Here is a 25,957-nt window from a genome sequence, read left to right as displayed (position 1 = left end):
ATGAGCTACCTGCTTTGCTGCGAGCACACTCCGCCCCCTCTGGTAGCTCTGTGTGTACTCGGCCCGTTCAAGGTAAAGACTTGCCGGTTTGGAAAAGCACTGAGGCATTTGGCATTTTTAATGAGGACAAGAGCCAAAAGCTTTATAGTACATGAAGGCGATTGGATACAGTAACTCCGCTCTCATTAAACAAGCTCTCTGCGAATGTCATGCATTATGTGCTCATGTGTTGCTGCCTTTGAAAGGAATGGCTGGAATCGGAGCTGCGGGGTCCATTTTGTTCAAGGCTTAGAGCAGGACCCCTAATTAGGCATCTGAAAAAAATCCTCAAAATTTAAGGGAATTAATTGAGATCTCAACGTCGAAGCTGCAACCCACCGGGAAACGTTGGAGTAATGCGGCCGTAAGTGTTCGAGTTCACTCAAGATACCAAGATGCCACTACGGGACACTTATTCAGAGCTGGAAGAATGAGAATAAGCCAGAGAGGGCTTAGGAGGGATGGGCCTTTTTGCACGGGAGCCGGCAGGATGAAAATTGAAAAAAGAAAGAGAGAGAGAGGGAGATAAAGAAGTCGTGCATCTGCGAGGCTCGAGAGCGGCAAGTTTCCGCTGTCATTGGGATACACGGCGCAGCCGACTGTGCACACAGCAAAATTTGTCACCATTCGTGATCAGTGGGCAGCCCATAGAACGGTGTGTGGGGACTGTACCCACAGGCCTTCGGCTACAAGTCCGCTGCGTTCGCTGCTAGGCCAGCACTGCCCACGGTCATGTTTCGGAGAAACATACAGTTTAAGCTTTCATGAAAGAGGACGTTCGTGATATTACAAAAGGGAAGCTTTTCCGGGTGAGGCTCAGAGGCAAAACACTCTTCCACTCCAAACATTTATGTGCTTCACACTGTGCCATCGCTCCTTCTCCATGTTCAATTTAACATTGGTCCAATGCAGACGGCATACCAAAGCAGCTGAGGCACCACTTCCGGAAAGGGAAGATTATCTGTACACAAATCTCAGCTGTGTCTATATGATAAGCAAACATCGGGATAAAAAAAAAAAAAGACCCGTATCGATCCCTTCAGCGCGTCAATGGCAAGCGGCAGGTTAATTAGTCTTATATCCGCACAGCTTTTGTCACCGAGGTTATAAACTCGCTCTACCCTGCAATTAATCATTGGCACACCAAAAAAAAAAAAGTTTTTTTTTTTTAAAGATCCAGCAGTTTCCGCTGATCTGCTGAGTCCAGCGCCGCATGTGCCTGGCACAGTGTGATTTTCTACCAGGAGGGAACAAAGCGGAACGCTCGCGCCTTTCCTGAGTTAGCAGGTGTTAATTAACGAATCACGTGCACTCCGCTGACGGACCAACCGTCCGTCCAGCCCGTGCACCGGGCTTCGTAGACGATTGCCGCTAACAGGTCAGACGGCCTTTTAGTGTTTGATGAATGCAACCAGTTGGTTCCACCACCAGCCAGTGTGCCACGCCGCTTTTGATAGATGTGTTCATTTATGAATTTGGAGGGTATTAAAAGGCCATTACAATCTGACAAAGGGGGGAAGCAAGTGTGTTAATAGTTCTGTGCCGCGTTTGGCAGCTAATTCTTATATATGGACCCCAAGGACGATGTAATGCGTGGTTAAGTTATGGCACATAACATTATCTCTGCTGAAAGGCTGCAGACTCCGGAGCCGAGTGCACGGAGGAACAGCTGGGACTCTTTTCGCAGCCGCCTAATGCACCCGCACTTTGTCAACGAGGCAGTGCTGCTCTGCAGACGTCCGGCAAAATAAACCGTGCACGCTTGATGGCCTTTATCTGCCTTGTAACCAGTCAGAGGACATTAATAAAATTCAACTTGGGTTACTGAATATAACCTCACGAGTAACCTGGCCTTTTTTTAAAGCTTCCCTGTGGTAGGAATGTGGTAGGAGGATGTTCGGAGAGTTTTGCTTCCTCCCTTGCCTTTTTTAAAAACTGCTGATGGGTAGTTGCGGGACTCTGAAAGGACGATGAGAGACCGCAAAGCATAAAGTAATTCACTGCAGCGGTTATCATTAAGCAATAATAATAGAGAGGGAGTGCTATATTGCACAAATCTGGCCATGGCATGCTGGGCACAAGCCCAAAAGACAGATTTCAGTACATTAGCACTCCAGTGATAATATCTCACAGTAATTCTGCCACAGATGTAATATTGCTAATTTACCATCGTTTACCCATAGATATTGATGAATGCAATTATGTGGGTTTAGTCTGTGCAGTGAAACACCCATGGTATTTGTGTTTCTACATTTACATTTATGGAATTTATCAGACGCCCTTTTCCAGAGCGACTTACAATTAGTAGTTACAGGGACAGTCCCCCTGGAGCAACTTAGGGTTAAGTGTCTTGCTCAGGGACACAACGGTAGTAAGTGGGATTTGAACCAGGGTCTTCTGGTTCATAGGCAAGTGTCTACTACCACCCTGTGTTTCTACCACAACTCATTTGAAAGTTTCAGTTTGTAAGATATTTACAATAAATAAACAGAATATGCTGTGTTTTTTGAGGCTAGTGAATTAACCCTAGAGCTTAGACCCTAAGATATCCTGAAAGGAGACAACGCTCTCTTCCTGTTGGTGCGGGTTTTCTCTGGGTTCTCCGGGTTTCCTCCCATGGGGGTTCCACCATGGCCTGCCCAATGGTGACTAAATTGGCAATGTTGGTGAATGTCTGGAAGAATGGTTTGTGGTTTTCTGATGCCCCACCCTTAAGATAATGTGGACTGAGTGGTTATGGTGCATGAAGGCAAGTATATATTTAACTATCCTATATTTTAATTTAAAATGAAACATTTTTAAAATGCCTGGTTATATCATTCTTCAAAAACTTTGCTGCTCTGCTAATGACCTGTGACAGAGTACGTATTCATTAGTCAATTATGATTCAGCGCAGGTCTGATTCAGAGCTCTGTTTAATTATATATGGCCAGTTACCTGGAAAACTAAACCTTCCCACAACACCTCCCCTCTGGCTCTCTTCATTAACTCTGCTTCTGCTCTTATCCCTTATCGGTGTTTGTACTTCAAACTCTAATCGAAAACTTCCAGACAGGACTCAGTCTTGTTTGCTTATCCTCTGCTAAGCGGCTTCCATTTATGAGGCAACATTAGGCCCAGCGATGGTGGCTGCATTATTAATGAGGGCGAGGGGTGAAAGGCGGCAGGGCTGGGTGGGTGGTTGTTGTGATGTGGGATCGCGATGTTCTTTGGCCGCATCGAGCCGCCTCACCGCTCCAGATCTGGAGGTGAGGTCGGAAGGGAGCGTGCGGGCAGAATGGATCATTCCGGAGTCATTAGCGGTGCGGAGGGGCTCGCCCGTCTCTTATTACCAGATCATTCAGCCTGCTGCGGCTGCATTGTGTGTCTCGGTTTGGTCAGGCTAGGGCAAGTGGAATTATTTGTCATCATTAATACTCTTCAAAAGCTGAAGGTCAGCACCGATGCAAGCTCCTTTTTTTTGTTTTCTAGTTGCTAAACCAAGAACGGAGTCTTTCCCAGAAATTGAATAATACCCTGCGGTTGGAGCTGCAAAAACACACACTTCCACTGACCCGAAGAACAGCCCCAAGACCCCCAAACCACCGGATAGTTAGGATAATTGATTAATTAGCTGAAATCACTGATCTGCATGGACCTCTGACAGACCTTATAACAGTTCTGTTAATTTCTTTTCACTTTGCAAAAAGCCTATTGAATTACCTGGCTATTTTCATTTAATCTCTAGCATTTGGTAATGTGCAACCATAGCAACTTTATTGTATTTACCATGAAAGTGAGGTCTAGACCTAGCAGGGGAGGTCAATTGGTTTACATGTTCTAATAAAACACTGAAATCCAGGTCCAGAAGACTGGGTACAGAAATGCTTAAAGTGGGTATCTATCATTAATGATGACCAATCTCACAAAGACACAATCTCACAAATCTCACAAACTGTGTTCTTTTCCCCTCCTTTAACAACATTTATAATCTTTTAAAAGAACATGTCATCATCACTTCAGAGTCTGGCAAAATGAGCTCATGAGTCTTTAGAAATTTTTAGCTCTTTAAAAGCGTTATCTTACAGCAGAAACTCCAGTTTTGTTGATGAGCTTTTGGTCTGTAGCCGTGGACTAAAGTAGAACAGTGACCTGCTGCTGAGAGTCTAATGTGCATTAATTCTGAACAACCTGAAGTGCTCAGCTTCCATGATGAACACAGTTTCAAAAATTAACATACATATACACACACACATACGTGTGTACATATGTATTTATATATATACTGAAAAATGCTGCTTATAATTTATGTGATAAATGATGCTGTAAATATACATTTACACATTGATATTAGTATATAGCATTCACATAGTTATATGTTATGTTAACATTAAATTAATAATATGACTTTCACAATCATTTGCTGTTTATAGAGGATCAGTGTGATCCCTAGAACATTGTGTCTTTCTAAAGCAATGGCAAATTTAAACGAAAGGGCTAACTTCTCAGGAGAGTAAACCATTATGCTCAGCAGCATCCAGATGTATTGTCCCAAATTGCTTCTGTCCCCTTGCGTCCTCTTAAACGAATTCCATCTGAAATGTAACAGAACTTGGGTTCTAAGCTCAACTAATTGGCCCTTAAATCTCTTGCCCTCCCACCTTAATTGTAAAGGCAGAACAGAAACAAACATCGTTCTCTACCAGAAACCGGTTTGTACTTATTGGATAAGTGGGCTGAACACACTGAAGCACCCGGTATTCTGACTGAGTCTTATTGCGGGTTTGATGCATGCGAAAGACACGGGGAGTAAATTTATACAAGCTGTCCAACTGAACGCACAATAACAATTTTGTTGGCCATGATGGGTAATTACTGATGTGCCTGAATGCTGGGAGGCTGGTAGATGAGTGTTGTGCTTGGCCAATGGTAACACCTGTCATCTGGCAAAGATTGAAGCCTTGGGATCTCCACGCCAGCTGAGTTTCACCTACCTCCATTAATTGAAATCCAAAGGTTTTTTTTTTTTTTTCGTACTGCAGTTGCCCCCCCGTTGCCTCACCGAGACTCCGGAAGGCTCATTACCCCTGACTTAATAACTACTCCAGCGGTGCGTTAGACAGAATCACTCCTTCTATTCTGTCCCTGGCTGGGGGCTTGGTTGCAGCCAAAGGCCTCTGTCTGCTTAAATAAGCAGCTTGGTTGGATGTTTTTCCTGTACTGCTACAGCTGTGCCATGTAGCACTTTTTTGCACCCAGCAAATAAACAGAGCTTTGCTATCACAAAGACACTGATATAAATATAGCATAATTATAAAGTGGAAAAATGGTGGTAACGAACGCTGTCTTCCAGAAGTCATGTCGTCATTTGATGTTTTGATGATGGTGGCAATGCAAGTATCCAAAAACGTCTCCCTCAAATGAGTTTCTCACTCAACTGTTGCAATTCGTCACCCATCTGTATGTGTCCCATTTACCCTCAGAGCCAATTAAAGCATATTTAACAGCAAACTAATAAGATAATCAGCAAAACATCACCATCTGTATTGCAGGTTTTGACATCGAGGAACCATTGGGTGCTGCTGTGCTTCACAAATTCACACATTATGAGTGAATCATGCATAGCCATCCATTCACTGTTTTTTTTTTTATTACTAGTCTGTGACTATATGGCTATGAATTTTTTTTGTTAGTCTACATTTCGTGGTGAAATTTGTTGCAATATTGGTCAGAACAGGTTCTGGAATCAAGGGCAGGAATCAAATAATATGACCATTTACAAGCAGAAGGTTAACATTTAAAACAAAACCCTTCCCTTTGTTTGCAGGGGAAGAGAACACATCTGGCTGGCTGTGCATGGAGGATGATGGAAGATCTAAAGCACCGTTCTGGTGTCCGCTGCTCGCTTGTCGAGTGCCTGTCTTCCCCACCAAAGCTCCAAACTGGAGGGTAAGTGGCTGCTGTTGTGTTAATGATGAGGTGTTGGCAGTCCTACAGTCACAGTCGTGCTTGCAAGTAATCAGATGCACTTCCGGATCTCCGTCCACCTCTCAATCAATAATGAGATTGCCAAGCAGCGTGAGCATCCGTCAAATGAGATGAGAGTGTACGGATTTACTTTAGAGGCAGCTGCTCTCCAAGGTACGGCCGGTTCAAGGCCAACCGTGGGAGGAAATTGAAGGCCCGGTGAGTTCCCCCAACCGGTGATGCAATACCAGGGATGATCTCACTCCAACAACGGGTGGACTAGAGGAATTTCAAGGTTGCACCCGTTGGCTGCTGATCGATAGCGCATGTGGGGGTGGACTCTCGTCGATCAAACTGTGGACTGAAAGGGATTCAGAGTCGTTCAGAAATCCTGGGGAATCAATTTGTTGTGTCTGGAAGGTGATATTTCTGACTGGGCTTCCAACAGTAATAGGTTTATGGGACTCAAGTTGCATGGTGTGTGAGTCTGTGTGTGTGTGTGCCAAGTTAGCACAGTCACCATGGGAGGATGTTATAAAGTGATCATGCAATTACCGTAATGACTGTGGGACATTCGAGCATAAATCAATGGTGCAGGATTAGATTATGTTCCCACAGTGCAACCCAAGGAAGACAGGAAGTCCCTTTTTTGGCCGGGGGTGGTGGGGGTTCCATCTGTAGCAGTTGAATGCTTATCCAACAGGACTGGGCACATATTCTTTTCTCCATGAAAGGACTGTGTTTGCATTCAACGCATGCACAAGCCACCAGTTATGGAGCATTTGTGCGCAATGTGTTCTCCCTACACTGGCATGAAGGGAAAGGCTTTGAGGACATTGAGGCCATGCCGATTGTAAGTGCAGTGTAGGTCAGGGTGACCGCTAACTGTTTGCTGAGAATATCTTTTCCTGCCTTTTTTCTAGCTGTGCACAGCCAAATGTGTGTGTGTGTGTGTGTGTGTGTGCATACACGTCTTCCAATCACCACCGAGTACAAAAGTTCATGAGGGTTCTGGATTTGAAGTGGCAGAGCTGATGAAGCTGATGGTCCCCCTTGGCTAGAGGCTGAGCACTTTAAGGTCCACGGTGAATGTAACCCCTTGATTTAGGGGTTTAGTTTTATTTCTTTCTTCATTTCACTCTGTCACTCTCTTTGACTTTTTTTTTCTTCCCCATCCTCACTCCTTGCCTCCTACCGCCGCTGTGAAGCACCAGGGTTTTCAAATATCAGTGTGAATTTTAGTACTTTCTCGAGACCATTGTTTAACTTATGATTTACCACCACTGTTGTGACACATGGTGGTTGGGATGCTTCACCACCATCCACCATGCTTCTGTAGAGCTATGATAATTTATTTTTCTAATAGGTAAATACATCAATCATTTTAAAAATGTATTTAAAATGAAAAATCAAAATATAATGAATTACTTCAATATGACCGGAATTATAAAAACTGAAAAAAAAAAAACATTATTAAGTGGGCAAGACTATCGCTGATCTAGCCTGATCTTGTAGAGGCGATTCATTTGGTATGAAGCTGCTTGTTTGGCCTGTTTGTTTGGTCTGTTTGGTCTCCAACAAAGCAATACAATTCATGGGTGATTTTCCAGCAGAGAGACATTGTAGGATTAGTTTTATTTCCTTCTTTCTCTCGGTCACTCTTTTTTTTTTTGCTCTATCTTAACTCCTTGCCTCCTACCGCCGCTGGGAAACACCAGGCCAGACTGCTCAGTGCCAGAGCTCCCCAACATCTCTCTTTGTGTTTGGCAGCTTTGTCTGGCAACATGTGTGCAAGTGTGGAGAAGGAAAAAGGAGATAAAGAGAGCAAGGGAGGGAGAAGGACAGGAGACCAAGATTAAAAGAAATGTGGCCAGAGGGGGTCAGAGCCATCTCCAACTCCCCCATCCCATAAAAAAACCCCCAATAAATAAATAATTAAAAGCAGCAGGATTGAACAACATCCTCGGGTCACTTCAGGGAGCCCGGGCCTCCTGCTCCTCACTCGCCGAACGGCATGCTGGGAGTCGCTGGAGCCCACTGGTGGGCGAGCTCATTAGAGAATGGAGATAAGGGCCTCTGTTGAAGGGGATCGCTCGGGCCCCACTGACCCCCGGACTACCCATCAATAAAGACGCCAAGATTTGCTTCACTTCAAAAAGACTCCGCCGCAGCTTTCTGATAAAGTGCCACTGCGGCCCGTTTGTTGTTCTTGGAAGGCAAGTAAACTGCCAACAAATGGCCCTGCAATCTGTGTCTCCCGCTTCTACTGCTCAGAGGAAAATCTGGTTCATTAAGCTGAATCGTGTGAATTTAAACAGTACTGGTTACAGGGATTGTGATATGTCCCTTAAAATACAGAACTGGCATCTTTAAATTGTGTGGTTTTTGATGTAATGATTGTAATGATCATGCTGGCCACATTTAGTATAAAAATGCGTGATTTCGTCAGAAATTGGGTCAGGATGAATCTTTTTATGGCGGGTGGAGAGTCGGTACAAAACATTAATGGCTTCCTAGATGCCCCCAACTGCAAATGTTAAGGCATGAGTCGTGGGACTCAAATCTTTAAAGCATTACAGAAAATGAGTTTAAAGTTAATTGCAATGGTTGCCAGTGAATGTTTTCTGTGATGTTCTAGTAATTATGTGTTTCAAGTTTTAAGTATGAATCGTAATACTTTCTTGAGACCATTGTTTAAGTTATGTTTTAGGACCAGAAGACCGTAGGACCGTAGGGAATGCTGAACCTGTGATGTTGGAAAAGACACAGACTAGATCAGCGTTAGTCCCGCCCACTTACGTTTATGGGCCAGACTGACAGATAGATGTAATTAAAATTTATTGTGAAATATAATTTTTTATATTTTTAATGTTCAGGTTTTATAATTCATGTTTTAATTTCCCATTTTGAAAAATTTGGGACACATTTTATTGTTTAATTATTGATTTATTTGTCTTTAATTTTGGCATTCATTAGTACGCATAATTCTTTACAATACATAATTATTCAGAATACTTAATTTTTCAGCATGAAATGTGACAACCCTAGCTATATTTTAACTTGGTCAATTAAATTAGAACACACATTAAACAAGACATGTCTTTTACTCATTCCATTTTATATTTAGTTTGAATAATTTATTTTGATTTATTTAACCCAAAATGACATACAATGTGTTACAATGACAGGCCACCAGAAATTGGCCAATGAAATGACTATTGGTAAACCCACCTGCTTTCATGTGATTTTTACTCCTCATCTCTGCAAATGTAAAAATCTGTTAATTGAGAAAATGAGTAAGCAAGGGGTGCAAGATGACCGTTGTGCGGTCAAGAACCAGTTCTTGATATGCTGTTGCTGTTGCACATTCCATCCTCTTTAAGCTCAAATAGGAGAGATGCCAAAAATCTTGTTCCACATTATCATTTATCTCTACCCCCTAAATGTCTCACTCAGGGCTAATGGGGCGAACACCATGTTGAGCCCTCAAGTAGGAGTTGATTTGAGCTTGGCTGATCACAGCGTGCCTGTGTGTGTATCTCGCTAGAGAGAGACTGGCACAGCGACAATGGCGCAGCATCCATCCATTCATGGCTACCAAGGTTCAAGATGCTCGAGAAGCCCCAAAAGCAGCACCTTAACAGCCCTGAACCCATTTTACCGGGGGGGGGGAGAAAAAAATCCAATATAAATAAATAAATAGCAGACAGGAAGAAAGTTGACTCTTCTGCACATTGACTGCTGAGGATCAAGGCTGTGATATGAGAGGGAGAGAATGTGTCTTCATCCTGTTTATGAAGCATTAGGAAGGTGAGGAGATGGCTCACGTTTTCACGAGTGCTTTTAATACCTTGGGGATTTCATCACTGGAGCTTTGAAGTGCAGGATGACAACCTGGAAAAAAGGGTTTGGGAGGAATCGGGGTTAGCCTTTTCTTTTCTCTCTCACCCCCCTCTCTTCTTTTGGATTAGCTCACATGTCACCAGGGATGTTGCTTGCATCCCTTCCTTAGATGCTGAGGCTTAAGAAAATATGTCTGCCGGTGTTATCTGTGTGTTGTGTACAGAAACGTACCCGGCCACGCAGCACATTTCTGTCATGTGCTGAACACCTGATGTGCATGCTGGGATAAGCAGGTCTGGCATGAATTGACCTGGTTGGAGAACTTGACTTTCTTGTCTTCTAAACTTTTGCATTGTCTTTGTGGATATTTAGAAGTTCTGGGTGATTTCCAAGATGTGTACAATAGAAGCCTTTTTTCATATATATTTTTATTTCTTTGTGAAAGATACATTATGAGTGCTATAGTGTGGTTCTATATTGGCTGCAGCACACCAGTAACAGTGTTTTGTAACATTCATTGCTTCTTAAATACCTGATTATTTACACAGTAACTTAATCACGTAACTTGCATTTTTATTACGTTACATTTATGGTATTGGACAGCCTTGCTAAGACGCTGTCTAACTTGCAACTTGTAGATGGTGCAAAAAATAGAGCCCATATTGCTCCAATTCTGGCAAAAGTTGCTGTTGTATTGTGGACGTTCAGCCCTGTGTGCATTTCATGTATTTGTCTGTCAAGGGAAGGATGAAGGTATTTCTTCCCTGTTCGGATGCATAGCTGAAATGTTTTCAGACCCTCGGTAGGCTTCCGGAGCATGTCAGTTTGTTATCCTGGACCTGTTGTCTTGTCTCATAATCTGTATTTGTGGCTTCCATTTGCACAGCTGCAACGCCTGTTTGTCTTACTTTGGTGTCAAGTGGCCGTGGTTCGGTTTTAATGCGTTTTGGCAGTCTCTATGCATATCGTTCGCTTTCTGGCCGCCATCCGCTTGTTGACTTGTCTCATAATCATCTGCGTGGCTCCTTAATGAACATTCTGGTCGAGCATACGTCAGCGGGCCTCTCTGTTGCATTCGCCGATGGCTACGGTGTTTGTTTCACGGAGCCGCTCGCGTTGATGTGTGGGTGTGTTGTGCATGTCACTTCTGCTCCCGCGCTCGCTTCTTCTCCATCTTGTCCTCAGCTCTGAAGGAAGGAAGGAAAGAAGGAAGGAGAGAGGGAAGGAGGTCTGCGTCTCCCGTCCGTTGCCGGGCCGCAGAGCCGCTGAGTGACTGCGGCGCGGAGAGCGACAGCACGGTGGCATCTCCTTTGATACCAAGAGTCTATTTATAGCCGTCTTTGGAGGGGGCCCTGATTTACGACAGTAATGACTGCGCTGATGAAGCCGTTAGGGCTTAGCCAGGGGAGTTAAAAAAAAAAATTGAAACGTCATTCTGAGGGGCACGTCTTTCTCTAGCACATGCGAGCGGGTGTGCACATGAAATATGGATCAAAATGTCTTTGAGAAAGGTGCCCTTTCTTTACATGGCAGCCGTCTGTTGGTTTTAATTTATTTCCCACATGGGTTTTTAGTAAAGCTGTCGAAATGACACCTTATGCAATCTTCCTCTCTCTTTCCTCTTCTCTCTCCCTCCTCCTGTCATCCTCTCTCTCGCTCTCTGTATGAAGGTCGCTTCCATTTTCATTTGTAGTTTTTTTCTCTCTCTCTCTCTCTCTCTCTCTCTCTCTCTCTCTCTCTCTTTTCTTTTTTGCAAGCAGCAGATTCCGCTCTCCTCTCCGGTCTGTGTAGAACAGACGCCGCAGCAGGGATTAAAAGCTCTTCATCTGCACGTCTCCTCCGGGGCCTCGCGCCTCCCGCGTTCCTCCGCAGCGATATCCCTTCCGGCAAACACAAACAGGCAAACAGTTGTTCCTCGAGGAGCTGCCGGGCCGAATCCGCAGCCAGACCCTGGGCCCCACCTTTCGTTCGCAGGGCCCCGTTAATTAACGGAGAGGGCACTTGCGTGTTGGCTGTTTGTTGTCGGTCGGCGGCTTTACTTCAGTTCCTCCCGGACTGTCACATGTTCAGGCATTCTGTCCGTTCTTGGCATGTCAGCGCAGGGCAGATGCTCCTGACAAACAGACAGCCACTGTTCATCTTTCGTGCGCCTCAGGCACACACCAAGATTTTTATTTTTTTTTTCATGTTATGGAACGAAGTGTCAATCTGATTTTTTCTTTTTGCAGTTTTTTGCGACAAGACTGTCGCCAGGGTTGATGTGTCTGGGCTTTGCAGCCCTCAGCAGAACGCCGTTGCCGGTCCACAGTGGGGACCAGGTAACGGAAAGCCGAACGGAACTGCCAAAAAACTCCTGATCCAGTAGGACTTTTGTCAAAGGTTGTCAAATGTCTAGCGTTGTTTCTATTTGATGCAACTGACTGAGTTAGAGTGAAGTGTGACAGCAACAAAATAGCAATAACAACTGATTTTCAGCAACAGACCTACTATTTGCTGAATATTTATATATACACACACACACACACACACACACACACATATATATATATATATGCTAGGTTTGCACTAACAAGCAGCTCAAAAAAGTAGAAAGGTCAACATTTTCCAGGCTTCAGTAGGAGCAACACAAATAAGACATAGCACATGGAATACGTTTGCAAATGTCACATCACATACGTCTTCTGGACAAGAATGAACTGGCTGCTCACTAGCAAATACAGAGCCTCACTAGCAAATACAGAGACTCTCTAGGAAATACAGAGACTCTCTGGCTCTTATTGAGAGAAAGTGTCACGCAAAGCATGTGCCATGTCCATAAAATCCTGAGGACAAAAGTCATGAAAAACTAAGCAGTTTAGTGCTGGTGTTTAGAACATGTGAAAGGTATTTAAAAGCATGCCGATTATCAGCACTCAACTCAAGTTATTTAGTGAATGCTAGTGAACATGCCTAATTGCCTAAACTATGATGTATAGTGTAATTTTGCAGGTTTCCCAGCATTAAACGGAGAAAAGTTCAGCAATTTTGCTGCAGTTGCACATTCCTCTGTGACTGATTGTTGGACGTCGGATCTCAGGGTGGTGACCTGGATTAATCCACGGTGGTAGTAGAGATTTTGTTCTGAGGGAGGGCGCCCCAGTAATGAGGCCTTACATTGCAGTGCCTTTGGTGCTAAAGCACTTTGTTCTCCCTCTCCACACTTGAGAGCCAGCTGGCTTGTAAAAAATTAAGACGCTCTCCGTAACAATGAAAGAAATTGGCAAAAATTTGATGCAAAACGACATGCAAAGAAGCCTGGTGTATATAAGGAAACTATTACTCAGGCATACTTTAAATTTCTACAATAATAGAGATTATGGAGTGGCTGAAGTTTTGGGTGAGGTGTTCATAGTTAGGCCTCCTCCCGTTGTGCTCCGTGCCAGTAGAGGGCAGTGTGGCCCCTCTGTTCGGGTCCCGCAGCTGCCACCGCCGTACAGAATAACTGCGAGGTCATCTGCAAAGGGGCCGATCTGTGGCTTTGACAGTTACGTGCTAATTACTGGAAATCATCCGCGCTCGAGCAGTGCCTTTGAGCGACGGAGGCACCGCCTCCCTCCCCCTTGCCTCTCCTCTGTGTGTTCTGCCGTAGAGAGGGCCGGGACCATTATATGGGAGAGCTGCAGATAGGAGAGAATGTGCTCATTTTCACGTCGCCACGTCCTGCCATGTGGCTGATTGGCGTCGCGATGTACAATGCCACAGAATTGCGCTTTCAAATTTTTAAGACAACGAAAACAAACAAACAATAAAAGACTCCTCCCTCCCCACCTTGGCGAAATCTGCTTGTTTGGTTGCTTTGTCCTCTCTTTATGATTCCTTGCTGTTAATTACACTGTCAGTCTTCTCTACCTGATTACACAACATGGATCACTGCCCGCTGCTGCAAATTAAGTACCTCCATGGAAGTCGTTATTGTCTGAAATATTACGGCTCTTTGGAAATACACGCTCTTTTTTTTTTTTTTTTCAACTGACAATCACCAAAACTAAATATATCTCTCGTATTTTAAGGCCAAAGAACTGGCTGCCTTCCCTGGAGTGCAAGTCCACACCACGGGCCAGGGTTTAAGGGATGCTGCGAGTGCAGACTTAATCCCAGGATGTGGCCCTTTATCTGGTTAGTGGCCTGGGAGTTGTGCCCACAACACCCTGTTCAGTGGGGACCTGAGGGCCCTTTGTTCTGTGTCCCCCTGTCATCTGATCAAGTGGATTATAAGACAGAAGAGCACACCCCTGCTCATTCCTATGGCCTGCCAGCCTCATACCCCTTGGTCGCAGTGACATTAAATTAGGTCCCAAAGGGTTGGCTGAAATCCCTGCGGTTGCCATGTTTTTGCTGTTTGTGCCTGGCAGATTCTCCATGTTCCACTTGGCACCCATAGCGCTTTCCAAAGCCATTATTTACAGGACACTTCATTGCTTTCATCCGGTAAACTTGAGTTGTCGTGTGGGTCGTCAGAGAGGAAGGCCGATGCCAGCAGGGATGAGAGGGCACGCCGGTTTTCTGCCGCATTAGCTGTACAGTCCTGGCCAAAAGATTTACACAATCTTTGGCACAATCTTTGGCCAAAAGAATTACACAAATGCTGGTTTTCACAAAGTTTACTGCTTCATTGTTTTTAGATATTTTAGTAAGTTATTATTATAACAAGTCAGTATTTGCAGTGTTGGGCCTCTGCAATTCGCCCTGGCCTGCTGCCAATCAACTTTTGGGCCAAATCCTGACTGATGGCAACCCATTCCTTCAAAATCAGTGCTTGGAGTTTGTCAGAATTTGCGGATTCTTGTTTGTCCACCTGCCTCTTGAGGATTGACCAAAACTTCTCAATTGGATTAAGGTTTGGGGAGTTCTACGGCCATGGACCCAAAATTTTAATGTTTTGTTCCCCGAGCCACTTAGTTATCACTTTGGCCATATAGCACGGTGCTGTATCATGCTGGAAAAGGCATCGTTCTTCACCAAACTGTTCTTGGAAGGTTGGGAGAAGCTGCTGTCAAAGGATAGTTTGGTAGCATTCTTTATAAATGGCATTATTCATCTTTATTGAATAAATCACAATTGTTATTCAAATTTGTGAGTGATCCCACTCCCTTGGATTAGAAGCAGCCCTACACATGAATGGTCTCAGGATTCTTTACTGTTGGCACGAGACAAGACTGATGGGAGTGCTCACCTTTTCTTCTCCAGACAATCATTTGGAGGGACAGTTAATCAGGCTTCATCAAAGAATATGACTTTACCCCAGCAGTGTGATCCCTGTACTTTTTGCAGAATATCAGCCTGTCCTTGATTTCTTTCTTTGCGAGAAGTTGCTTCTTTGCTGCCTTGACACCAGGCCATCCTCCAAATGTCTTCACCTCACTTGCCTGCTGCCATTCCTGAGCAAGCCCTGCCTTGGTGGCACCCCAATCCCGCAGCTGAATCATCTTTAGGAGACGGTCCTGGCCCTTCCTGGACTTTCTTGGGCACCCTGAAGCCTTCTTCACAACACTTCTCTCCTTGAAGTTTTTGATGATCCAATAAATGGTTGATTTAGGTGCAATCTTAGTTGCAGCAATATCCTTGCCTGTGAAGCTCTTTTTGTGCAACAATGCAATGATGACTGCACGTGATGCCTTGCAGGTAACAATGGTTAACAGAGGAAGGACAAAGATTTCAAGCATCGCCCTCCTTTTAAAGTATCAAGTCTGATATTCAAACTCATTCAGCATGACAGAATGATCTCCAGTTTACACTCTAAATGAGAGGATCACTGAAATTACATCAGCAGGTTCTTTTGTGGCAGGGCTGAAATGCAGTGGAAATGGGGTTTTTGGAATTAAGTTCATTTTGTGGCCATTCATCTAATCCCTCCTCATAACACTCTGGAAATTGCCATAATAAAAATGGAAGCAGCAAACCAGTATTTGTGACATTCTCATAGCTTTTGGCCATGACTGTATATAGACGAGATGACACAGAGGACACGAAGAAAGAAAATATGCAGAAGAATATGGATCATGAGCGAAGCACTGGAACGACTCCCTGCGCCCCGATGCAAAACTGTTCTCTTACTCTGTTGTACTTCTAACTGATATCATCACAAGGGAAGTCAAAGGGAAGCCTTGTTAATATGTGCATGTGAAATTGAAGGAGACGTGACTCAGGCGTCCTCGCCCACAGCACTCCCGGCAGAGAGGAGCCGGCAGAAGCAACAGGTCAGGCAAGAGTTAAAAGAAATCTTTCCCCCTGACACTCCACCGCCTCGCTCATGCTCATTGTGTTCAATTGGCTTATTTAAATATATATTTCTCAACAGTGGCCACAGTGGGTGGTTGACACTTTGATCTTTGTTCACTGATGCCGATGGAATGTAAATGAGTGGATGACATCCAGTTCATAAAACCACAACAGGAGCAGCTCATTCCATCTTTGATCCTGTTGTCCATCCACGTTAGCGGATTGGACAACAAATAACAAGCAGACGCAAAAAAATATTCCCTTTGTGTGGCTGCATCCAGCAGAGCGTCAAGACATTAAAGGCGGACCATGCGCGGCCTGCTTACTGTGGAAGGGTGGGGTGGATCACTGCAATGGTTCTCCAGTTGCAGACTCTCCCCACCGTCTCCCCACACTTATTGAATTCCTATTGGCTAAACCACTTTCATTTCCTCCTTGTTAATCTAAGAAAGCAGCAGAATACTAAACATTTACTTTGCCTCAAGAACCCTCCGTGTTCCTTCTCCTTCTCTGGTGTCTGCGCCCATCCCTTTGATTATTAAAATGGCGTTTCGCCAGACTTCACCTAAAGCACTGGTCATCCATTCTTAAGGAGCTGGTTACTTTTAAGTGGCCACAGTTGTAGCCCGAGGCGATGAACGGCGTCCTGGGTGGTGAGCTTGGGCGCAGAGGTTGGCCAGTCTCAACTGTTGCAGAGGCTTCTGACACTCACTGTGAGAACAGGGAAGAGAGCAGGGAACGGTTCTACTCTGATTGAGAGCCAGATCTCAGGCGGTATTTAACTTTGTAGAATTTTTCATCTTATCCACTTTGACTTTGAAAAGCCCATTGACAGCAGTATTTGCAGTATATTATGTTTCAAGAGCTTCACACATCTAATTTGCATAATAATGAAGATCTCTTTGAAGGATGAGTCCTTCTGTTTGAAATATTTCTGAATGGACTGTACACCGATCATGTTCTGGATTTTTTATATATTCATTCAGATGAAAATTTATACTCGTCATTGTTACAGCAGTTATAGACACACAGTGTACATATAGACATAAATCTTACAGATACAAACATAAGAACGGAAGACAGTTCGGCCATATGCAGTTCTCTTTAAGGGAGTTGGACTAACAATTTAAAGTTGCCAAACTTGTTTTGTTCAAATTTGTAGGAATTTAGGGTTTTAGCTTGTAGTAACCCCTCAGGCAAACTGTCCCATACTTCCATTCTCCAGATCCCATTATTTTCTGACTATGAATTTGTTTTTTAAGTCTGAATTAGTCTGAAATATTTGGATGGACAGCATCTAAACCTGTTAGAATGTTATGAACCTGGATAGTGTCTCCCCTTAGTCTCCTTTGCCCGAGGCTGAATAAATCATGCCTCTAAGGCCAGTAATCACAATGATTGTTTAGCATAAGCCATGTCCTGTTTCAGGTAAGGTTACCAAAGCTGGACATCATTTTCAGTGTCTTACAAGGGAATTGTATAAGCTTAGTATTTACTCCCAGTCCTATGTCACACATCCAGATCTCCTTCATTTCCTTTCATTCTCTACTTCATATACCACTTGGATTACCCCCACAGGGTATATCAGCAGACATCATGAACATCTCTGGACCATGGCTGCTATCAAGCCTACTCTTACACCGTATAAAATACCTGAGAAATATAGCAATATAGCTAAAAGGCCTGTCAGGCTGTGTGTTATTAATGCAATTGAAGGGGAAAACAGCTATGCAGTGGGACACCCAGCCACAACTGGTCCCTGAAGAGAATCTCCCAATACACCACAGTGGCGGCCTTTCAGAACTCTACCTGCCACCTGGAGCTGACATATGGGCTGGTGCCCCCCGCCGGGCCCGGGAGCATTACTCTCTGTGGGGTCACATGGACTAGCAGCTGAGAGGCCGCCCCTCGCAATGCGTCAACACGGGGGTCACAAGGACCAGCAGCTGTGAGGCCACCCTCTCCGTTCGGCCACAAATCTCTCTTTAATTAGTCCGTGTAGACCAGGCTGAGGGCCCGCCTTCTCCATCAGATCCCTCCCGCACCTCCTCCTCCTCCACCACCTGGACGACTCCTCAGCCACACCCCACTGCTGGCAGAGGAACAGAGGAGGACTGTGGTGGGAGTCCAGGCTACTGAGGGCTTGTTGAGTTATACAGTAGTGCAGAAGCTCACTGCCGCAATGAGCTGTCTTTCACAGGGAGGGATTTTGATGAACAACACTGACCTCTTTGTAGTCTGCGATTGGTGGACTCTGCAGGGTTATTTTATGTTGATATGTAGTTTAACATAAGATAATGCTTTGCAGACTGGTGTACACAGACATGCTGTGACCACATTACCATTCATTACCTGCAAACCACTTCCAGCGGCAGACGTTTCATGTATTAAAATGCCTGCACACACTTGCTTTGGTCAGAACCGGTTTATCCAAATCACACACATGATTCCCATGTATATTTAAATGTGTTAGAATTGCAGGGGGCTTGTAATAGAGTGGAAATCCTGTCAATGTGTCATGTAGTACACAGGGGAATAGTCGTAGGTAGGCCAATCTCCACCTGTGAAGATTGCCATCGTTGTGTTGGGAATATAAAGAACCTCCGCACCTCAGAGTGCATACTCGAGGTCCACCAACCTGCTTTTTGCCAGACCCCACTGCCAAGCCTTTCAGACACAATCTTCTGATAACTTATACTTACTTTTTCATTATAATGCTGCAAGGCTTAATGTGGATTCTATAAGGGATGAACTCAAAGCTCCCCTTGATTGATTGATGTAGATCCTCTTCTTTGCTGCTTTTTTCAAGTACATAAAATTCCTTGAAAGTAGATGAGCGTTCTGTGAAATGCCCTTCAGGTGTTTGGCACCGGAGAAAAGAGGTTATCCATAGTTCTCCTTAAAAAAAGACCACGTAGGGTCTTGGTGTCATTAACATGCTTGCTCAAGATACTGCACCTTGAAAGTAGGCTTAGTTTCCACTTTTAATGGACTGCTTTTACATTAGTTTTCATTGCAGATCATGAGATATCTTTTTTTTTTTCAAACACGTGCTTTTCAAAACGCATAGTTAGAAGACCCGTATTTCATGCATGATGGCAAACCAGCAGCAGGCTCAGCTGCCATCACAGCATTTACTAACACAAAAGGACAGTGGGCAGCACTTACAGAGGACAAGCCAGGGTCTTTCAGCAGGATGCGCTGTGGGAAGGCTCAGAAATGCTCTGACTAGACCCTGGGAACCCCATTTATTGAAATGCAAGTGTTTGGCCTGAGTGAATGGTATTCAGGTAGGGAGTGCATCGTTATGTTTTCAACGAACTAAAACATTTTTTTTCTGAAGTGTTTGCACTTTAGCTCTCTTTGTTGGTTTTAAAGGGACCATGTAGTAGAAAAACTTGCTTTTTTTCCAGTGGATCATTTAGGAGCATTTGATGTCTTTTTGTAGACTGCCTAACAGAGCCAATGACATTCCATAACAATAGTAGCTATACACAAGGCTGGAAACTTCTCTTTTACTGGAGTATAGGTGTGTCGATTCTAGCGCTGCCATTGAGAGTCATGTATTATTTGCAAAAACTGCTATACGTATTTCCATGAAACTTGGTTGACACGGGTCAATGATGGACCTATTATGATTTAGAGCGTATTGAAGTGTTTTTTTTTTTTCTAAAGGTCCACTCTTCCTTACTATGTGATGAGGGATGGCACAAGGCACAAATGCACAACATAATGAAGTTTAATTATAAATTAAATAAAACATGGGCACCATGGCCAAACTTGTCTGAACTGAAAGGGAGTGTGCACACAGCAGACAAGAGACAAGGGAGTGAGGGAGCATGGGCACTTAATTAAAGGAGTAAATTAAAGATAAGCAGACACACATGAGGGCATTAGGCAGATAAGAAAAGGATATGACATTACCTGTTGGGCCAGGGGCTCCAGTATGCTACATACCCAAAGATTCTATAGATTACTGTCATTTTCAGTGTTAATATAACAACCAATACATCTTTGGTATGGTGATCCCTATCATAATTTTGCACATTATGGAGAGGTCAGATGTTGTATTTGTAGGAGATCTGTAACTCGTTCTCCTTCTCTTCTTGAGAATACATTTTACCATAAGCTTTAATCAACAAGTTTGAACGGCTGAAGCCTTTCAGCTTTCTGTTGCATTAACAAGCAATGGCTGATGGGTTGAATTTCTATTTCGGAAGAAAGCTATGTGCATGCTAAGAATTAAGTGGTAGAATTGCCTGGCTGCACAGACCAGCAGAAATCTTTACATCAGCCCCCTCTGTCAGAGGACAGGAGAGGTGAGGGGATTAAATTCTGGTTTTGATGGCAGAATCAGCCATGACAGTCAGCCAAAACCTCTATTTATGTTCTTTATGTCTGAACACTACTCCATCCTGGGCCAGTACAACACAGAACCTTTCTTTAAAGAGCAATCAATACTCACAATCTGTAGCAAATCTGCCGACATGGGAAGTATAAAATAAATTGCGCAGTGTGTTTCGTTTGCCACTTAGCTAGGGCTTAAAGCCATGGCAATTTTCAGGCATTTCTTGCAGCAGGAACGTTAATTTTATTGGTTTGTTGCATTACATTGCATTACATTTATGCAACACTCTTATGCAGGGCAATAAGTTACAAGGACTGTTCAGGGTTAAATGGCTTGCACAGGGTATAATAAACAGGGTATGTTAGATCTTAAGTGATAAATATATTTTTTGTGGAATTTCTTATCAATGCTTTTAAGTAATGTTTCCTACTTGAGCTTGATATAAATCTAGTAAGAACATTTCACTGTTCAGTTTGTCTTCAAGCGCATGATTGGAAAACACTGCTCAAAGACCTGAAGGAATAATGTTAATCATGGAAAAAGGGATGTAATTGGTCACCTTGCTTGTCACCATGAGTTTGCCACAGGAGCGGGCTTTATTCAAAAAAGCGGCCACTATGGCCACAGCACCAGGTATTCCTAATAAAGTGGCCAGACATTGCTGATAAAGACAACGCCGGACCAGGCGGTCCTAATAAAGTGGCCACAGAAGCAGTCAGTCCTAATAAATTGGCAGAAGTATCAGGTGATCCTAATAAAGTGGCCAAACGAGCAGGCATTCTAAACAAGTGGCTGGTTTGTGATTCCGTTGTAGGACGGTGTTTGTAATTATTATTTACATGGTTGAGAGGAGTAAATGCTGAAAAAGGGGTTGGATGCCGAAATAACAGGAAAAATTTGCGTGTTTGAAACAACCCCATATACTAATTCATGTTTGTCTGACCCACCATGCAAAATTTGGCTGGTTTTGTTGAACTGTCTGCGAACAGGACAAAGGACTATAATCAGAGCCAAAATGAATACAGTTCAACGGAAAGAGAGAAATGCCAGAAAAGTTGGAAAAAAAGACAGCGGGTCCAAAATGAATGTTTGAATGCATCAAGGGTGTCTCCTGGAGGCGAGATCAAACTTTTTGTGTGTTTTGGTCAAAGCATCGGCAAGCAGGAGGTGTTTCTAAAATTAGAATTCAATGCATTCTAATGGGAATTTAACCCTGTTTGAGCGTTAATAGCTCGGCTATACCTACTCCAACTGAGTAATAGCACACCTCACACAATAGAGTACACATTTTTTATATATAGTTTGATAACATGCGTGCTCTGGTACAATCCGCATTAAGTGTCAAAAAAGGGACTATAAAAAGAAAACCCACCCGAGGCAAGCCATATGTCAAACTGGGTGGAAAGGAAAGCTCGACTTGCTATGAAATACCAAATTCCAAAAAAACATGTTATTTCCCCACTTTTCAGTTTGGTTCCAATTTGTGGGCGACCCGTAAGCAACACTGAAGCAACCAGTATGTCATACCATGAGGAGAGGCCAGATCTTCTGCTTGGCCTCTCCACTGATTCTGTGTCTTGCATGGGCTTTGCGTGGCAGTCTTAAACGTAGCAGGTCGTTTTTCAGACCTTTTCACAGTTTTTGGGGTCCTATCAACACCCCTGTTGATAGGACCAACACATCCAATATTGTCAGAATCTGGTCCGGAAGGGGTTCAGTTCGAATTTTTTGGGGTTGTGCTGTGTTGTGCCTGTATAAAGCTGCCCTATTCGTTTCTGTATAATGTGCAGGCTAGATATTTAGAACAGTGTATCTCACTTTTTTTCTAAAGCAGTGTGTTCATTCACCGGTGGACTAATGTTTCCTCACCCAGACATTACTGGGATAGGTTTCAACTTTGCAGTGACCCTGACCTGGATTAACAGGTTCGCAAATGGATGGGAGGATAATAAGTTGTGATGTTTAAAAGATTGATCTCCCCTATCCCCTTCTAGCTGGAAGCTGCTCTTCACAATCCAGTCCAATGTGCTTTGCTGGGCTTCTCTGCAGCCAGTACATCTCTTCCCCAAGGTTACCTCTGGGTAAGTGTAAATTAAGAGTTCATCATTTTAGATATTGTGTGACTGTTATGAGCGGCTTAAACAAAGCAGGATGAACAAGTGCTCAGCTTCCTGTAGCTCAATAACCAGAATTTATATATTGCATTAACCTACTATTTCATAAACAGGTAAAGTGGTTGGAGAAAAAGGAGGAGGCACATAATGACATTAAATAGGCAAATGCTAATGTATACAATTAATGGACAAAAATACAAGCAGTCAAAATACAAGCTGTTACAGACTCAAGGTTGAGAAAGAAGCTGCAACGCATACACATAAGATTCAAGACTTGCTGCGACATAAATGACCCTCATCTGTTATAATATTAATATTATTACTTCAGATAAAACATCATCAGTTTCAAGGCAATATCTTTGCTATAGAGACCATATAGCTTTTAGTTCCTTTTTTCCTATTTAGTAGCATTTCCTTTTTTTCCTTGTTCTCCTTCATCACATCACTGTATTATTTGCTCACTTGTGTCTCTGACCTTGGATGCACTGGGCTGAGTTCCATGTGGTAACCATAAGCCCTCTTGCTTTTATTTCAAAGTTGTGCATCTCAACCGTGACGGAAAAGTTTAGCTTCTCAGCTGACACTCAATGAAAAGTAGCTGGGTTTGGACCCGTTTGTCAGCAGAAAAGCAGTGAGTGAAAGAAAAAAGCACTGGGCTATTCCGATTGTTGTGGGAAAAAAAACTGGAAAAAGGTGCAGTAAAAAAAAAAAAAGCGTCTGGGGTTGGTAGCTTTCGCGACACAAGCAGCAATTGGTTATATTTTCAGGGAGTCTTTGCTGAAAGATAAGTCCTCCACGTCTTTTTTCTGTGCAACAGGCCATTATTTGCTGGCTCTGGCTCTCGTTGGGCCCACGAGACCTCTCCCGTCCAGATCTAGCATGCTGATACAAATCAAACAAATGATTGCATGCAAATTAGAAGTGGAGTCTGGAGGGCTAAAGACTATATTTAGCCCACGCCTCGCTTACAGAGCATGACTCACAGTGCAAATTAATCTCTGCTGTCCTGCCACTTCTATACTGCCTTGTATTTATTTATTAATTTATTTATTATTTTTGGAGATTACACTTCAGTTGGCCAGGCTAGATTATAAGACATACAAAAAGATGTGTGGAAAGCTATAGAAAAAAAGATAATTCCTGTACAAAAACCTGTGGTCTTTCATACAGAACCTTGGGAATAAAGTAAAAAGAGCAGGAAGGTTTATATATATTTGTGTATACATGTGTTTATGTGTGTGTGTGTGTGTGTGTGTCCAGCTGAGGTTTTTCTGTTATTGGCAGCTTTGGCCAAGTTAACTATATGAGACATTTTTGGTGCCACATGTGGTCATATCCCTGATGACTCCACTTAATTTCAAATTGTTGGTGCCTAGTCACCATCTACATTATACATGAAGATGCTGAAAGAGGGAGAGATAGAGAAAGGAAAAACAGATCATTTATTTATTAGGAAACTTAATGTCATGAGGCCTTTTGACTCTCTGACCTATCACTCTCATCAGCCGCAAACTTGTTCCACTTCGATGTCAAGTCAACAGTGGGTGAAGAAGAGCTGCGGATGGTCTATAGATGTTCCCTGATTTTGGGAGAATCGACGTTGATGTTCCTCCATCCTCGACTGAAGCAGTAGATCAATCGTCCCCTTCAAGGAAGCCTGTAATTGTCAAACAAAGCAGAGGCGATCAACTACTTTTTTCCCTCTCCCAGCTCCTGGATGATGAAAAGATCTTTGCATTTTTTTTATGTTTGAAGATATTGAGATGACACTGTGAATCGATTAGAGCTGATAGCTTGCAATTGTGAGAGTATTAAAACAGCGAGGGACTGCGGGCTTGATTTTGAGAGATATTTGATTGCAACTTCTACCCTTCCATGAAATTTTAATTGCTGACAGGTAGCTTATAGGCAATATAGAGGAATATTCTGAAGCCATCTGAAATGTGATCAGGGTGTGCCGTCAGCATTGTCGGCAGGAGCAAGTAGCATGCATGTATGGAAGAGAATTTGTTGCGCTGTGGTCCTTTCATGGCCAGTCTTGACTGAGTTGGTGTCAGTCTCTCCCTTCCTCCGGTCTAGCGACCCCTCCATAACCCGGGATCCGAGCACCTTAAATAAACCGTGAGAGCAAATCTCCGAAAGGAGGTGGAGTGTGTAATTATTAACTCCAAAGTCCAAAACAAAGCAAAGAAAAAACATGTGCATAATCAGGGACATAAGATGAAGTTTTGCTCTAAAGAGCAATAAGTAATGCTCCAGTGGGCATTCAATGGGTGATCCACTATCGAGAGCGTAGCCCAACTCTTTAATAAGCTTTGAGTTCATCCATTATAGAATCCACATTAAGCCTTGCAGCATTATAATGAAAAAGTAAGTATAATTTATAATAATACACCTTGTGGCCTTAAATTTAGTTTTAGATCACTAATAGCAGCTATATTTAGTAACTTCTTTATTGTATGGCAAGTGGTATATACCCAGCAGAACACAATGACTATCATTTCACAATAATTTTACCTGATTTGCAAACACACCATATATTTTTGTTCTTCTTAAAAATGTGTTAATTTGCTTTTCTGGTTGGTGTAGGTAGCCTGTGGTGGAGACTCCAACCAAGGGCAAGTGGAGATCTTCTCACTGAACAGACCAACGCCGCGGCCCGTGAAGAGCTTTCAGGTTGGTTCGCCGGTGCTGTGTCTTGAGTATGTGCCAGAGCTGATGCCCACCGAGGAGGAGGAGGCTGGGGACCTGAGGAGTCCGACTGGGGTGGGGAACACAATCTGTGCCGGGCTGGACGATGGCAGGTAAATGCTGAACAATTTACACCTCACCTCAGCCAATGCATTACCATATGCTGTGTTTATTAATCATTTTTTTCATCACAACCTTGATCACTCTCAGGACGTCAAAACGTTTTTCAGTCAAACCAGAATGCAGTGAGCTCAGACCCTTACACACTTCGCATTTTTACGCTCATTTTCTTGGTAAACAATCAAGTCATGTAATGCATTCAGCATCATCTGTATTCCGGCTCCCGCCCCTCCGCACTCCCATGGGACCTAATAGCAAAGACAACATGACAGTGAATATTTGAGAGGCGCAGAACCCGAGATGATTGTTCTCTCTGCCACGGCAGAGATAAGGCACAGTTTATCTGGTTTAACTTTCAGATACATTCAGATTCATGGAGTCAACAAAGAAGAAGGAGTCACTTTTTGCACACAGGTGCAGACTTGGTGTAACATCTCAGGAGGAGATATCGGCCCTGTTGCATATTCTAGTTATCCAGAAGGCTCATCTCTGTGTGCTTTAACTCTTTTTAAAAAACAATATGAAACGGGGAATTATATTAGAATGACTGGATGACTGTTCGGTTCAAAATGCGTTTTATTTTTTTATGAAAGATGGA

At 43.4% G+C, this 25,957-nt stretch overlaps 1 protein-coding gene across 4 annotated transcripts in view; it reads left to right on the top strand.

The window, feature by feature from the left end:
- arhgef10la (Rho guanine nucleotide exchange factor (GEF) 10-like a) overlaps positions 1-25,957 on the top strand; it is a 91,274-nt gene that overhangs the window by 50,287 nt on the left and 15,030 nt on the right. For all 4 annotated transcript variants that reach the window (XR_003751390.1, XM_028997818.1, XM_028997816.1 and 1 more), the window contains 3 exons: positions 5,846-5,967; positions 22,429-22,515; positions 25,138-25,352. Coding sequence is in view for 3 of the 4 variants with exons in the window: in XM_028997818.1 (XP_028853651.1) it covers positions 5,846-5,967; positions 22,429-22,515; positions 25,138-25,352 (424 nt within the window). In the remaining variant the exon portion in view is untranslated. The remainder of the gene's footprint in view (positions 1-5,845; positions 5,968-22,428; positions 22,516-25,137; positions 25,353-25,957) is intronic.

This window comes from Denticeps clupeoides, chromosome 12 (genome assembly GCF_900700375.1).
Source record: "Denticeps clupeoides chromosome 12, fDenClu1.1, whole genome shotgun sequence".
NCBI lineage: Eukaryota > Metazoa > Chordata > Actinopteri > Clupeiformes > Denticipitidae > Denticeps > Denticeps clupeoides.
Note: the sequence above shows the minus strand (reverse complement) of the source record. Positions and strands in the feature narration are given on the sequence as shown.